The sequence below is a fragment of the Sphaeramia orbicularis genome, chromosome 15, assembly GCF_902148855.1.
Source record: "Sphaeramia orbicularis chromosome 15, fSphaOr1.1, whole genome shotgun sequence".
NCBI classification, from domain to species: Eukaryota; Metazoa; Chordata; class Actinopteri; order Kurtiformes; family Apogonidae; genus Sphaeramia; species Sphaeramia orbicularis.
This window is the reverse complement of record NC_043971.1, coordinates 32,187,977-32,204,913: the sequence shown is the minus strand read 5'-3', so window position 1 is coordinate 32,204,913 and position 16,937 is coordinate 32,187,977. Positions and strand designations below refer to the sequence as shown.

The following is a 16,937-nucleotide window of genomic DNA, read 5'->3' as shown; positions in this document are numbered from 1 at the left end:
TACTATGTCTCTGTCTCTGTGTGTGAACAGGAGCCAAACCTGCTCCAGGGATCTGCTTTGAACGAGTCAACTCTGCAGGAGATCCTTACGGGAATTGTGGGAAGGATTCCAAAGGCTCCTTTGCCAAATGTGACGCAAGGTAAAGATGCGCACAGCTGCAGTGTTGCAGTAAAGAGACGCTGAAATTACTGTACAAAACAAAACTGATTAGCTGAAGTGGCTTGATTAGCAACGTGGTCTTGAAACAAAAGTTTGCACGGTTAAGAAACATGATTTGAGGAAGATAGCACGTAATTACGGTCTGAAAAGTATTCATGAGTCATGTCATGCCAGTCTTCTGGGCTAATTGTTCTCAAGATGATCTCTCTTCCAGTGAATTCTGTAATCAGCCTCTTTGTTAATTGACGTAATTGCTTTAATAACCGGAGAACTGAAGCGCTGCAGCTCCAGTCTATCATCTTACTCTGATGTTCCTGATCTTTACCAGTTTTTTTCTGTGATTGACAGGCCTTCATGTTAGGTGATTTTTAAATTATTATAGATGTGTGTGTGTTCATGTACATTCTGTGTGTGGTTTGTGTACAGAGATGCAAAGTGTGGTAAAATTCAGTGCCAAGGAGGAGCCAACCGACCAGTGATTGGAACAAACGCCGTTTCTATTGAAACCAACATCCCGCTCCAGGAAGGGGGGCGGATTCTGTGCCGAGGAACGCATGTTTACCTCGGTGATGACATGCCGGATCCTGGACTGGTTCTGGCTGGTACGAAATGTGGAGACGGCACGGTGAGTAACAGGACAGAGAAGTAGCTCAGATTGGAAAATAATCTGTGACTGTCCAGCAGGTGTGGTTCTGTAACCCACTATAATCACAATGGAGTAAATTACAGGTTTCTAGCTATCCTAATAAATAATGTAATTACATCATCAAAATAATGTAATGTATGACATTTAGCTTTTTGATTACTTTTGTAAGAAATGTTTTAAACAAGGCAAGTCTGAAAAACAATAAATCAGGCAAATTACAACTGTGAACACAATCTTATGTAAATAAGTGACATAATACATGTAACTGGAACACTCCTCTTTCCATTTTCTGTTCAGTCCGTAGATGTTCATGTTGGTTTTCTTCTTCATACAGTTTAAAGTAGATTGCTGTCTATGATTTTAAAGCTACAGGGGAAATCTTCACAATCAGAATGAGAATTAACTTTATTGCTAAATAAATTTCCACATGCAGTTGTGTTGGTGTATTGGAGACAACAACAAACATATATTTAGAAAATAGAAAAATAAAAAAAAATAAAAAACATTATAGATAAAGATATACAGAATGTACAAAAAGTGTAATGGTGAGAGAATGTGCAATAAAAAAATAATAAAAAACTAATGTGCAATGTAAAGATTTTTGAACCATAATGAAAAGAAAAAGTGTGCATATCAGACCTTTTTATTTTTTTGTGAAGGAAAGAAGAGAAAAGTTCATACTTGGTCGTAACTGGCTTAACAGACTGCATTCTTTTCCACATGTTTGTGTGCTACTGATGATTGTAAAAGCCTCTCAACTGGCCAAGTCATGATGGTTCCCAGTGCAACCATTAACTTGGCATATGTGATGGAATTTTCATCCAACACATTAAGGGTGAGAAGTTGGAAGTCCTCATATGCTCTTTGAGTTACTTCTTGCCTCATAGTGCTAAATGCCCTTTGTACCCTTTGAGCTTTGTGTGTGAAGTGGCTGGAAGCCAGGTCAGCTTGTCTCCTGGCTATTGTCTCAGCAAGGCATGAATGAGCACTACACATTATCTACCAGCCAAGTATGCAGTGCTGGATTTTGATGGCCTGAGGTGGCTCTTTGTCATAGGCCTTTGTTCTGTTGGAAAAGGTTTTCTAATTTTCATGCCAATCTGGTCATTCTGTTGGCAGCATATGGACCAGCACACTAGCAATTTGAAGAAGATGAGAGCTCAGAAATGCCTAATGCAACCCCCTTTCTCTGCATAAAAGCTGCAGCTGGCTTCTTCTCGACTGAGGTTTTTGTTTTTTCACTAGCACACAGAATGAACTCTAACCTTTGTGTCTCCACATCTTCTATCTCTACATTTGTACCAAAGACTATTGCACTGCTAATATGAAACACATCAAAGGCCACAGGTGAAGATCTGGTTTGTGTTATAACATAGACCCCAGTCAGCAGCAGGGCTCTGTACCTGCACTGATAAAACATGCCATTACACACAGTTACATCACACGAGCAGCAAATAAAAGGGTTAATATAATGTGAAATATAATAATAAGAAAATATGTATATAAAATAATAAAAGTATAAAAGATAATATAAAGGTAACATTTCATTTCATACTCACGTTCCCTCACTGTCTTGTTCCTTCACATTAGTTTTAGTGTTCAATGTTCTAGTAAACAGATGGGATAGTCTTGCCCCAAATTGTTCTTTTTTCACCACCCCACACACATTTAATAGTATTACTTATATATATATATAAAATATGTATCCTTATATGTATATATTATTATATATTATTATAATTTTTTTTAGTGCTGTCACACAATTAAAATTGTTAATCAGATTAATCACAGGGTTGCTGTGGATTAATTTCAATTAATCACGATTAGATATCATTCATTTTTAATCTACAGGGTGTCCCATAAGTCTCCATACATAGGAGACATAATACATATGGTTCTAACATGTATTTCTTTATATTTCTTCTTTATAGTTCTTCAGCAGTGGAGGACACACATTGAAATGTGTTCCCAACGAAATGGCAGTCATATAGAGCATATTATATAAATAAAAATTGTTTATGTCAAGAAACATTTATTTTTCCTATGTATGGAGACTTATGGGACACCCTGTATATTAATCTTGTTTCATTTTGTTGAGCAAACAGACTCAGGAAAGAAGGGGATATATATGCACTTAACGTGTTTGTTCAACATCTTCAACAGTTTGAACAAATCAACTTGAAACAACTGTTCTGCCCATTTGGACCTTCAGAGGCTCCATTAGCGAACATGGAAACACCGTCATCTCCTGCAACCTTGATTCACCAGTAAAACTCATGTATTTTGACAAATGACAGTAGTTGCAGAGGCATATTTTTATGTTCAGTCAATGATGTATTTTGCTGAAGTCACATTTTCTAGAGTTTTCTCTATTTTGATGTAGTAGCGAATGTCTACACGAACATCTACATGATCAGTACATTAACTAGAGGAAAATATGGTATTTTCGCTGAAAAATGTAATATATTCAATGGTGATAAATCACTTAAGGTTAAATATAGAGAAACATTCATTAAGAGGTTACCACAAAAATGGGTCCAGGTCTGTAAGTGTTAGCCTGACCCCCTTATGAAGCTCAACAAACCGGTATCATGTACCTGAGTTTGATCAAGTGGTAACATGTGAACACATTTCATGTTCAACAGTCTCTGTCATGTAATCAGATGAACTTATATGCATGTATTATACATATTTGAGTAGGTATTTTTAAGCACTTTAACATTATGTATAGTGAAATTTGGGGAGATAAAATTTTAAGAGGAAAAATGTCAAATTACTGCTCTGTAACACGTGGACTTGAAACGTACATGAATTTTTTTAAGTTTTACGCAAACATGCAAAACATGCGATTCTCAACAGAAACTGATATCAAGTAAGACAAAACCTTTTAGATATTATGTTCAACTATGCTGAAAATAAATTTTGGAGTAAAATATTGAAAAGTCCCTTTTTCATTGACATGAAAATGTGGTAACACATGGACAGCTTGTAAATTGTAACACATGGACGACTCTTTACCACTGTATGCATCACCCAAAATGTTGACTTATTTTTTAAAACAACAAGACAGATATAATCACAATGCTTTATTGAATGTATTTAATACGAACACAGTGTAACTTGTGGTGGTCCATACTGATATAGGTAAATTACAAATGAAGAGAATTTCTCGGTAACAGTTCACAGATAGTCTTTTTCATTCGTTTCGAGCAGAAGAAAGAAAAACATTTTAGGTGTACAAGGAACCAATAGCAGAGCAAATATATTCATAAATAAAGGTGATTAAGACAATATAGCGATTGCCATGTACACTAGTGATAACGAATTAAATTCAATATGTACTGCTCAAAAGGAGTCGGAAGAAGAAAACGTATTAAATTCCACCCCCATCTCACATTTATACAACATAACACATTACTTTTGCTTCCTTAATGATAAGATTACATCTGTTTAGAGTCCTAATAATGTAAATGTGTGTAAATGTAACAGATAATAAACAGATTAGGAAAACTGATGTATATTACACATAGTAACTATTGAAATGATAGTCTGCATAACTTATATTTCAACAATAATCACATACCAACAATGATAATGGAAGTGACACATACCAATAATGGTAAACAATGACTAGCACATACCAATAAAGGTAAGAAAGAGCCAAGGATGGAATGGCCCAGCAATTAACAACAAGCCCCGCCCTCCCTGTACTGTGACCAGACCATATGTTTGTAAAGTGTTTTAAAACTGTGGATCTTTTGGCATTAATCTGGACTGTTCCACCGTTTCACCCACATACAGACAGACACAAGCTCTTCCTGGTAGTTGACTAGTGTATGAATTCAGTCATTCAGAATTTTCATTTCTCAACATAACAGGCAGTCTTTTGCATGTCTTTTTGTTAATTTAATGCACCTTAGCGGAAGGTTCGGAACTTCTCCTGTACTAAGTGTTATTTTAAAAGGATAACAGTTCCATAAAATACAAATCCTTACCTAAAAGTGAGCCCACTTGATAAATGATTTGTGCAAATTGACTTTTTCATGTTGATGTTCACTTTCGCTCGATCGCACTTGCTTCTTATTGCAGAAAAATCTAAGCCTGACTGAAAGATCCTTCAGCCACGTGAACATCCGACTACTAAAGAATGTTACTACAGAACTATACGTCTATCCAAATCTGTGTTTTGTTCATTTCTGTCACCTCCAGTTTATCTCCGACTTAAAAACTCCTAATGATGCTTTCCTCTTTGTAGGTCTGCCTGAATCGCCAGTGCCAGAACGTCAGTGTCTTTGGTGTGCATGAGTGCTCTGGGAAGTGCAATGGACGTGGGGTGAGTGCAAACTAGTGTGTTAATCTTCAGTATTAATTACACGTGCATTACAACCTGTGAAACTGTTAAACAAGACTGTGAAGATTCAGCATTTTTCTCATGGAAAAAAAACAACGTAGACGGGGTGTGCCCTTTTACAACGGCAGGACAAGAGTGACAATGTATTTACAATGAAGGCTCTGAGTTATGGCAGCTGCTGCTCTTCTGTATAATCGGTCTTCATTACCCCTCCGAGGATAAATCCATCCAAGTTAATGGCATCATTTATGGCCTTCTTGAAGTGCTGTCCATCATTTTTTTGTCTAAACAGTGATCGCCATAGGAGGAGCCCACGGTTTTAATGCTGATCCAGTATAAAACCGACATTTCCTGCCAAGAAATGTTCACCTTTCCTTTAACAGACTTTATCAATAATTCAGCAGGCTTTGCTTTAATGTTTTATTTACTTTGTTGTTTAGTTCTATGAATCACAATCACACCAGGGGCTGGATTAGTTTATAACACTCTGTCAATTACATCTATTTGTGGCACAGAGATTATAGATAATGAGAAATCAAAGCTATGATCCTGAAATCCCTTATATACTGTTGTTTCTTACAAATGATCAAACATCACAGAAACAAAAAAAAAGATCAGAGGTCACTTATTCAACTCATTACAATAATAGACTGCTTCTCCCTTTTTAAACAAAATCTAATTTACTTTGTTTTGCTGAAGCACATTGTACAATAGTCCTCATCACATACAGAAAAAAATAGTAGACCACCCTTGTTTTCTTCAATTTCTTGTTCATTTTAATGCCTGGTACAACTAAAGGTACATTTGTTTGGACAAATATAATAATGACAACAAAAATAGCTCGTAAGTGTTTAATTTCAGAGCTGTGTGCTATGTTTTCTTGATTATAACCAAAATCATTTCAGTCTTACATCAGTAGCTATGTTATTGTACTGCCAAAAACAATCCCACATTCACTATGGAGCCTCTGAACATGCTGAAAATCTACGAAACTGCAGTTGTTTTTTTTTTCACATGTATTTTTATTGAGTATCCTTCAAAGTTACAAAACCAAACCAGTATATAAAATAGAAATGATACACATTAAAAAACTGTATTTTACCTGAATTATTTACATTTATTGATATAATTAGTAGTTCTGAAGCTATTAAACAGTTTAGATCAGTAGATGCTTTTGGTCGCTGGAAGTTGCTTATGGTTTTACACTGTTGCTAACTATGGTCGCAGAAAAAAAATATTAGACCACCCCTTGTTTTTTTCATTTCTTGTTCATTTTAATGCACGGTAAAACTACATAGGTTTTATTGGTGAATCAAAGTGTGTTCCCACATTCACTATGGAGCCTCTGAACATGCTGAAAATCTACAAAACTGCATTTTTTTTTCCACATGTATTTTTATTGAGTATCCTTCAAACTTATAAACTAAAGCAATATATAAAATAGGAATGATACACATTACAAAACTGCATTTTATCTGAATTATTTACATGTATTGATAGGATTAGTAGTTCTGAAGCTATTAAACAGTTTAGATCAGTAGATGCTTTTGGTCGCTGGAAGTTGCTTATGGTTTTACACTGTTGCTACCTATAGTCGCAGAAAAAAATATTAGACCACCTCTTGTTTTCTTCAATTTCTTGTACATTTTAATGCCTGGTACAACTAAAGGTACATTTGTTTGGACAAATATAATGATAACAACAAAAATAGCTCATAATAGTTTAATTTCAGAGCTGACATCTATCCATTTTTCATGTTTTCTTGATAATAACCAAAATCACTTAAGTCTTACATCAGTAGCTATGGCATTGTACTGTCAAAAACAGTACTTTTAGGCATTCCATGTTTTCTTTTCTATGTGTTTTAGTCACTTGATACACACAGGACTTAGTACTTGATTGCATAACTATTGTTTTTGATGACTTTTGATGGTCTAATAAATTTTTCCGTGACTTAAAGTGCTCACAAAGTAGTTTTTTTTGTATTTTGACCATATCAGAACAGAAATCTGCTAGAAATGATCAGTGTGTTGTTTTGCGACCTTTTAATACAATTATAAATTAGTGTCATATTAAAATTTTAACATGCAAGATATCATTTGACATATATATTGCAATTACAAATAAACATGCTGTGGTGTTATTTGTCTCTGCTGAGTGGATTTTTAGTATGCATCTTTAGCTCCAAGGGATTTTCAGAGAGTTCAGTGCTTACTCACATTTAACACCAATATTTTGTGTTTCCTGAATGTCGATGCGATGTCAGTGAAAAGGGGAAGATATTTTCCTCAGTACGTGTCAGAGCGGGTGTCGATGATAGAAGCCAGACATCTGTGTCAGGGATGTATCCGTGTATATTTTATGTTTTGTGAACACTAGCACAATGAGGTGTGGTGTTAGAGTTAGATTTCTCCTCACACATACATAAAGCTCCCCCTAAATCAAACCTCCCTCTGAGCCCCCAAGTGCCTCTTAACCCCGCCACTCAGTGTGAAGCAGTGTCCAAAGCCTGGAGGCAGGGAAGGCACTTGACTGTACGTCTGTTGCTAAATGTAAATCCCCTGCAGCTGCACAGCTTTTCCCTCTGCACCTCCCTACTCCCTCCAACTGACAGCTGGACTGCGTTACCTCACCAGGGAATCCTCCTGGATCAAACTCCTGCACAAGAAACCTGAGGCTTTAAAGGGATGGACTCTCCCAAACACATGTTTTATCTATTATGACTATTACACACACTTAGACATATCCATATACATGCACACAGTCAAACAGTCAGCGTGCAGCCAACGTCCTCGGAAAACTTGATTTAGATCTGTAGTATAATGAAAATATAGACACTGTTTGAAGCGAAAAGATGCAGGAGAATAAAACAGAGCTTATGTAGCAGTACCAGTGCACCATGTAATTTAAAACAACCTTAGTTTTGCCTATAAATATCCTTGAATGTTTGAATTGTCTGGTAGGATTTACAGTCATGCAAAGAATTATTAGACCATCAAAAGTCATCAAAAACAATGGTTATGCAATCAAGTACTAACTCCTGTGTGTATCATGTGACTAAAACAGACAGAAAAGAAAACATGGAATGCCTAAAAGCACTGTGTTAAAGCTAAAGCTGAGTTACAGATGCATACTAAAAATCTACTCAGCAGAGACAAATGTTATTTGTAATTGCAATAAATATGTCAAATGATATCTTGCATATTAAAATTTTAACATGAAACTAATTTAGAATTGTACTTCAAAGGTCGCAAAACAACACACTGATCAGTTCTAACAGATTTCTATTCTGATGTGGTCAAAATAAATTAACTACTTTTAGAGCACCTAGTCATGGAAAAAAATATTAGACCGTCAAAAGTCATCAAAAACAGTGGTTATGCAATCAAGTACTAACTCCTGTGTGTATCATGTGACTGAAACAGACAGAAAAGAAAACATGGAATGCCTAACTGCACTTTTTTTGTCAGTACAATGCCACAGCTATTGATGTAAGAACTTAAGTATTTTGGTTATTATCAAGAAAACATGGAAAATGGATAGATATCAGCTCTGAAATTAAACTCTTATGAGCTATTTTTGTTGTTATCATTATATTTGTCCAAATAAATGTACCTTTAGTTGTACCAGGCATTAAAATGAACAAGAAACTGAAGAAAACATGAGGTGGTCTAATCATTTTTTCTGCGACTATAGGTAGCAACAGTGTAAAACCATAAGCAACTTCCAGCGACCAAAAGCATCTACTGATCTAAACTGTTTAATAGCTCCAGAACTACTAATCCTATCAATACATGTAAATAATTCCAGTAAAATGCAGTTTTGTAATGTGTATCATTCCTATTTTATATATTGCTTTGGTTTATAAGTTTGAAGGATACTCAATAAAAATACATGTGAAAAAAAAATGCAGTTTTGTAGATTTTCAGCATGTTCAGAGGCTCCATAGTGAATGTGGGAACACACTTTGATTCACCAATAAAACCTATGTAGTTTTACCAGGCATTAAAATGAACAAGAAATGAAGAAAACAAGAGGTGGTCTAATAATTTTTTCCACGACTATACAGGGTGGGGAAGCAAAATTTACAATATTTTGAGGCAGGGATTGAAAGACAGTGTATGACCAATTAGTTTATTGAAAGTCATGAGAATTTATTTGCCACAAGAAAATGTACATAATAGAAAATGTTTTTATTCTATGTGTCCTCCTTCTTTCTCAATAACTGCCTTCACACGCTTCCTGAAACTTGCGCAAGTGTTCCTCAAATATTCGGGTGACAACTTCTCCCATTCTTCTTTAATAGTATCTTCCAGACTTTCTCCTAATAGTTTTGCTCATAGTCATTCTCTTCTTTCCATTATAAACAGTCTTTATGGACACTCCAACTATTTTTGAAATCTCCTTTGGTGTGACGAGTGCATTCAGCAAATCACACACTCTTTAACATTTGCTTTCCTGATTACTCATATGGGCAAAAGTTTCTGAAAAGGTATGGATAATAGTGTTAGGTATGATTATGACATCAATACATGTTTGGTTTCAAAACAATTGATGTGGTGCCTGCGGAGAAAAACAACTAAATGTTCATTGTAAATTTTGCTTCCCCACCCTGTATATTTTGTGTTTGCAGGTGTGCAACAACAAGAAGAACTGTCATTGTGAAGCACATTGGGCACCTCCATTCTGTGAAAAAGCAGGATTTGGAGGTAGCATTGACAGCGGGCCGATGAGAGTGGCAGGTACTGTGGGTGTTTTAATTCAGTTCCTTACTCTGTAGTCAGAGAAAACAACAGCATGAACTCAGAAATGAGAACACAAAGCTGCAAACGCTGCACCAGCTGCTGTTTGCACATCTTTCTTGCAGTGTCAGGACTGGATTGATGTTTGGCTTGGACTTGAGCGTAGCTTTCTTTCAACACCACGACTCACCTTCCATTAAGCAATACATTACACTGTACAACGTGCATTTCAGAAAAAGACAGAGTATATCTTTCCATTAAGTGAATCACAAGCTGTGGTTTTGTCCATGGCCAAGCTGTAACAGGCTTTGCATATGTCTTGTCATTCTTCCGTGCTGTAGATGTGCGTGTGTGTGTATTAATGTGCGTGTTGTCATATGTGGCATCAGCTGACAGTGTGGTCATTACTGTGGCCATCCTGGTGACCCTGGTCAGCCTGCTGATAGTTGCTGGAGTTCTAATAATGAAGAGGAAGACTCTACTGCGCCTCCTGTTCACTAATAAGAAGAGCACCTTGGAGAAACTCAGGTGACGTATTTTCCCGACAAAATGAAACACTTTATGATGACTGAGTTGCAGCATGTTGCCATACATATTAAAAAAACATTTTGATTTGATATCACAAGAATAGCAAATGCATACTGATAGTGATGCTGTGGTTTAAAGGAAAATTATTGTCTTCATGTTGACAGCTGATGTTTAAAGCCTCTTAAATGTAACACGTCTTGACATCTGCTTATTATTTAGTATTCATCACAGAATAGAAAAGAAATGGATCCACACATCAAACCGCTGCCGTTGAAAGAGCTTATTTGCTGTAACAATTCAAGCACAAGGCTGTTTTCTAGGATTTCTTATGAACGCAGAGTTGCCATCTTAAATACCCACAATTGTCATGTGAATTTAAATGGTAAAAATATTGGGCATATTAAACACATATGAAAGAGATCACAAATAAATACAATTAAAATACAGTGAAAATCAATATAAAACATCAACAACAACATCACATACTTTCTGTTAGAGGCATATGTGTCTGTTTAGCTGTTAGTGTAGAGACAGATGAAATAACACCACAGATCAAGATGAACATTAAAGAGTAAAAAATGACAACCACAACAAACAGTGTTACTAGCGGAAATGTGTAGTTTAATGTCATCCAGTATCTATCCTATTGGACTCTTTGATCCTCCTCATCATTTCTGTTTTCCAAGTATCTCAAAGATTAAAAGGTTTTTTCATGTCAGTACTACACTGCACGTACAAAACCTTAATAAATTTATGTTACATAATCTTATTTAAAGGTCTCATCAGTGGAAAAACCCCTCATTAGAAGCTGCTGTCACTCCTAGATGGACAGTAAACTCATCTTAAACTGACATCTACAGCACATACAGTACCTACTAGGCCATTAGTGACTTCAGATTTTTTCAGATCAACTTATTTATCAAAAGTCTTGTTGACTTGTCGTATGATGATGTCATCACATTGACAGCGGAGGAACAACAGACACACAGCTGTTCAACAATGAGCGACTTGTACTAAAGTTCACTAACATTAACAATGTACTGTATATAGCAGAATAAAAACTTGCAAGACACAAGCATCAACAGTCCTTCTCAGACATTTAACCAAACAAAACAGAGGCGAACACCTTGAATTTTCTTTAAAATTTAAATAGACAACATAAAGTGGGAAAAGGTTAAGAAAGTGGCAGCCAAGACATACAGCATGTTAGAGAAAAGAGCGAATTGTCTTTATGAAATAAATGAACAGAATAATCCAAACACACTGGCTGTCCAAATTATTATTCACTATAGGTGGTGCTTGCATGGTTCACAGAACATTACTGAGACCAGAGTTTTTCTAGATCACAGTCAGTTTAGTTCCTACTCTGAGGCGTCTTCTTCCTTCAGTCTTGGCCTTGCGCTAGTGATGCACAAGTCTGTTGTTTTTTTTGGTTTTTGTTTTTTGTTTTTTTTCTTCAACCTGCTTTTGTGGAATTATTTGACCTGCCCCACGAATAAAGTGACATTTTTTGGACCCCCACCAACCCGACCGGGGTCCACTGATCCGCGCATCACAACCTTGCGCTCCATGTTTTCATGTAGAAAGATGAGAGTATCGACATGCACTGAATGACGGCTCACGTGCTGTCGGGTGATGAAAGGGAGAGAGAGAAAAACACACGACTGGTCGACTCCTCCAAAGTAGCATCGACTTGTGCCACAGACGTCGATGCATCGAGAAACCAGCTTTTCCGTTGATGCCCTAGTACAGTGTTTCTCAACCTTGGGGTCGGGACCCTACATGAGGTCGCCTGGAATTCAAATGGGATCGCCTGAAATTACTAGTAATTGATAAAAATTTAAAAAAAAAATAAAAAAAACTTACTAATAAAAAATATATGGTGAATTTAGAGAGACAATCCCAATACATATAAGACATGACAAACTGTGAAGCTGAAACTGAAGCACTGTGGTACTGTTTATCTGTCAAATGTTCATTGTGGTCGGTTTCAGATGCTGCAGCTCTTTCATAATTCATAGTTTGAGTTATTGTTTGTTCAGTATTAATTGTCAGCCTTGTAAATCCAAGCTGGACTGACTGTACATATCCTGAGCAAGGAAAGTAAAATTCTCACTTTGTGCAGTAATCTACACCTGGCTTTTCTGTGTCCGACCATAATTATATACATTATATAGACTAAATGTTGTCTAAAATTCACATTTATTTGCAACATAGTATAGCAAACTAATACATGATCAAAAACAAATTAATTTTATCAAAAAAAAAAGTCTCTGTTTTGAATGTCTGGAGTCGCCAGAAATTTATGGTATTAAAATGGGGTCACGAGCCAAAAAAGGTTGGGAACCAGTGCCCTAGTACCCACAGATTGTGCCTTTAAGTGCTTTCCTTTGCCTGTAGATCTGTGGAAACCAACAGACCAACCAGCCCCATCAGGACCCAGTCCCTGTACAGACCAACACCACTGCGTAAACCACCTCCTAAACCTACCGGAGCCAACATTTATAAGGTGAGATACCCTATAACCAGTCCGTTATTACATCCAGCATGCTTAGGCTGCTTATACGACTGTGTGGCATATTCCAATAAACCTTTTCTTGCAAATATGTGCACAACCATTGCTGTCACAGCCCATTTCATTTGATTTCTTTTGTAAACAAACTCTGCTAGAGGCTGTCACTCGCCTGCAGACGGCGTACATTTTTTATGTTTTCAGGCTTGTTGACAAAACAAGGCTTCTGGGTCCAAGAAATATTAATTATGATGTGTTGCTGACAGCAGACAGTGAACTCTTAACTGTAAGATCACTCCATTAAAATGATTAAATATCCAGGACCAGGATATTGTAATTGCAGCCAGTGTGATGCTTGTTTGTGATAGAGATTTTCATGATGAAGCAGCAGGGTTGATGTATTCAGACACTAGAGGAAAGAAAGGTTTGTTTGTCGGAAATGGGAAGCTCCGAGATGATTACCTGTCAACTGTAACAAAGTCATCTCATGTTGATGTGCATTTACAGCACAGTCAGTAAAAAATCTCCGTTCAGTTTATCCTTTGCATGACTAGACCTTCCTTACCCATCATTAGCCGTATTCTCTCCACTGCGGTGAAACAACCTGTCTGTGTTAATTGCTGTGATCTCTCCAGCATTATGCAAATGCCCAGATGTCAGTCAGCATCGCAGCAGCTTTGTTGGAAAGTAGGTACGCTGTGCAAGTGTATGTTGTCCAGCAGCCAAATCCTATCCAGCCATTTTAGGTGTTATTGGTTTGTTCTGCCGCAGAGGAGGAACAGCTGGTCAGGACATGTGGTCAGACTCTGGCTTTTACAGTTTCAGAATGTCACATCTAATAAAGTTGTTTTCCATTTTTATGGCTGAGTCTGACATCAGCATTTCACTCTAATGATTTAGGAGATTTCCTGTCTTCACTCTCAGCTGATTCATGCCAAGTTAAGCCTTTACATTATTACCGCATAAGGCTAGAGATGCAATTACAAAGTACTTTCATTATTGTTCAGAGCACCAAGTTACTTCTTCAGGTATGACTAAAGGACCAAAACCCAAAGATATTACACCTAAAATTATTTATAGTGATGTAAAGGAGCTCTGGGTGCTTCTATGAAACTGGGTACATTTTGGTATCTTTGCCAGCTTTTTAGACCCAGTAATAAAAGAGAAATGTAGACATCTTTCCCCCCAGGATGTACCTAATGATGATCTCAGATAAATGCAAAAAAAAATATACTCTTGCTCTTAGCCATCCTAAAATTAATGAACTTTTATTAAAATATTGCAGCCAAAAATAGGACCAAGATTGGGACAGGAAAAACTACTTGGGTGTCAGTGCATTTGATCTGGAAAACATGGCTTGAAATGGTCTTATATACCGCTATAAATAAAGACACTGTGTTAAATTTGATGATCCTAGTGTTTTTTCTAATCCAGACATGTGGGTTTTTCATGAATCGGCAGTCTCATACCAGGTTTTGTATGTAACCCATCATGTCCACTTGTGTTACATGCAGAACCTACCTATTTAAACACATATAAATCGCAAAATATTTTACAACAGTGGTTATTTTTGTGAAACACTCTGCCTTGCATAATCAGTTCAATTCCCAAAATGTACCTGTGAGAGAATAAAGAGATATTTTTAAAAAAATAGTAACGTGGATTTTTTGTGTCCTTTTGACGGTGTTACATACAGATTTTTTTATGAAATATAATGTAAAATAATATAAAAAATGTGTTTTATCTGAAAAATGGTCTCTCTTTTATCTCAGTAAGTATTTATTTTTAAACTAGACTCAAAGTGCTTCCAAACTTGCTTCATAACATTAGTCTACATCTGGTTTGAATTTTTAGCCCCCATGTCCTGTTTTTGGGGACCAGTTTCATAGAAGCACCCATATGTGTTATTTATACTGTAAGTCTTCAGATATGACCAAAAGTGATCATTAGAGCTTTCAGAATAAACAGTCCAAATGTGCCAGTGTATTGGATCATAGACATATGAACTGAATCTACTCATGCTGACAGTTAGCTGGATTGATGTGAGCTTTACAGGGAGTAGTAAGTGTTGAAAACTATCGCCGCGGGGTGTTGGACAAAAGCGCCAAAAAGTGACGAGATAGGATGAGAACCACTAAGAAACAACTTTAGGAGTCAAAGACAGTGTCAAAGTGATAAAAGGTAGAAGTGCTGTTGTTTTCACCACTGGACACAGCTCTAAATGAAAAGAATGGAGTTTGATGCTGATTTCCCAGCGTTTCTTCTGCATGGGTGATTATTTATTTATGTTTTTTTTTTTGGGGGGGGGGGGGGGGGATTTTATGTGTTGTTTTCTTACTTGCTGTTTTTAATCACCTTTTACATGTTTCTTTTATAATGTTTTAAATGTGTTTCTTTTTCCCTGTCTTTGGATTTCAATGTCCTGTATGAAGCACCTTGAATTACCTTGTTGCTGAAATGTGCTATACAAATAAACTTGCCTTCCCTTGCCTATGAGGCTTATGAAGGTATAAAGTTATTATGTGATGTTATTATCTGTCTGTGCTAAGTTGTTGTTTGTTGATCCATGTTTCAGACTAAACTGTGACAGTTCTGACCTTGTTTGGATGATTCCAACAGATCTTTAATGCACATGACAAACAGGACGAAAACTCCAAAGCACTCTGTTTAAGTATTAAAATGCCTTTATTCTCATGACAAGGTCATGTATAGACCTTTAAAAAACACATCAATGTGTTTTCAGCTTCAAGCCTTCATCAAGTATTCAAACAAAAACTTTAACCCTTTCATGCACGAATTATGAGAATCTTAATCAAGATTTTTTTCCGAGTGTTTTCATTTCTCTTTAAACATGAAAAAGACAATGTGATTGAAAAAATTCTTATAAAAAAAATAAAAAAAAATAAACATAAAAAAATAATAAAAAGAAAAGAAAACATAAAAAAATAAAAAAAGTTAAAAAAATATAATAATAATAATAATAATAATAATAATAATAACAATAATCAGCTGGACACTATGTGTTTAATTTTTGAAGCAACGAAACATGTATTTACTGATAAATTGTGTGAAAACTATGGGGGGGCTTGTGATTCTGGGGGTTTATGCTCAGGGGAGATCTACACAAGGTTACCAATTCATGTTAGAAAAGATATGTAGTGTCTTAAAACTTTAATAAAGATATGTGTAAAAAAAAAAAAAAAAAAAAAAAAATCCATGAATACACAAGAGAACAGCTGTAGAATAACTGTCCACTGTAGTGACCAGTATGCATGGTAGGATTAATGCAGCGACTGACAACACAAACTACAGAAAACAGAGGTGATCAGTTTTACTGTTGCTATTTTCTGTCTAAAACAGAGCTAAGCTAACAGAGCTATAATGTAAACTATCAGCTGATGCAGTAACCTACAGTCTGTGGAGGTGGAGTATTAAACCTTTCATGCATGAATTATGAGAACCTTAATCAAGATTTTTTCCTGAGTGTTTTTAATCATTTTTAGGCATGATAAAAAAAACAATTTGATTGATTTTTTTTTATGAACCTATTTTCATGGAGTTACAAAAATGTCCACTCAGCTGGACACCATGCATTTCATTTTAGAAGCAAAGAAACATGCATTTACTGATATACAGTGGGAAAACAATGAAATAAAAACACTTTTACTGCTGCTAATCTGATGTTTTCTCACATTTTAACATACCTGCATGGAGATAATATGCAAAAAAAAACCTTTTTCTTAAAAAAAAAAAAAAAAAAACAGAAAACAAAACTGTTAATTACAGTCTAATAACACTTGCCTTTTTTTTTTTTTTACAACATGTTACTGCAGATGAGGTTTATCTAGAACAGCAAAGTTACGGTAATGGTATAAATCACAGTGTATGGGATGATACATAAGCGTCCACTGTGTCGGCTGATATGGAACTAAAACAATAAAACCCATGAATATACAAGAGAACACCTTTGAACAGCTGTCCACTGTAGTGACCACTATG

The 16,937-nt window shown here is 36.0% G+C and overlaps 1 protein-coding gene across 2 annotated transcripts in view; it reads left to right on the top strand.

Moving 5' to 3' along the window:
- Positions 1–16,937, top strand: part of adam12b (ADAM metallopeptidase domain 12b) — a 147,899-nt gene that overhangs the window by 109,997 nt on the left and 20,965 nt on the right. Inside the window, exons 15-20 of one of the 2 annotated variants that reach the window (XM_030155523.1) lie at positions 31–139; positions 586–784; positions 5,061–5,138; positions 9,790–9,898; positions 10,288–10,426; positions 12,827–12,935. In XM_030155523.1, coding sequence (XP_030011383.1) covers positions 31–139; positions 586–784; positions 5,061–5,138; positions 9,790–9,898; positions 10,288–10,426; positions 12,827–12,935 — 743 coding nt within the window. Of the gene's footprint in view, positions 1–30; positions 140–585; positions 785–5,060; positions 5,139–9,789; positions 9,899–10,239; positions 10,427–12,826; positions 12,936–16,937 lie in introns of both variants that reach the window. The other variant, XM_030155522.1, reaches the window with a different exon arrangement.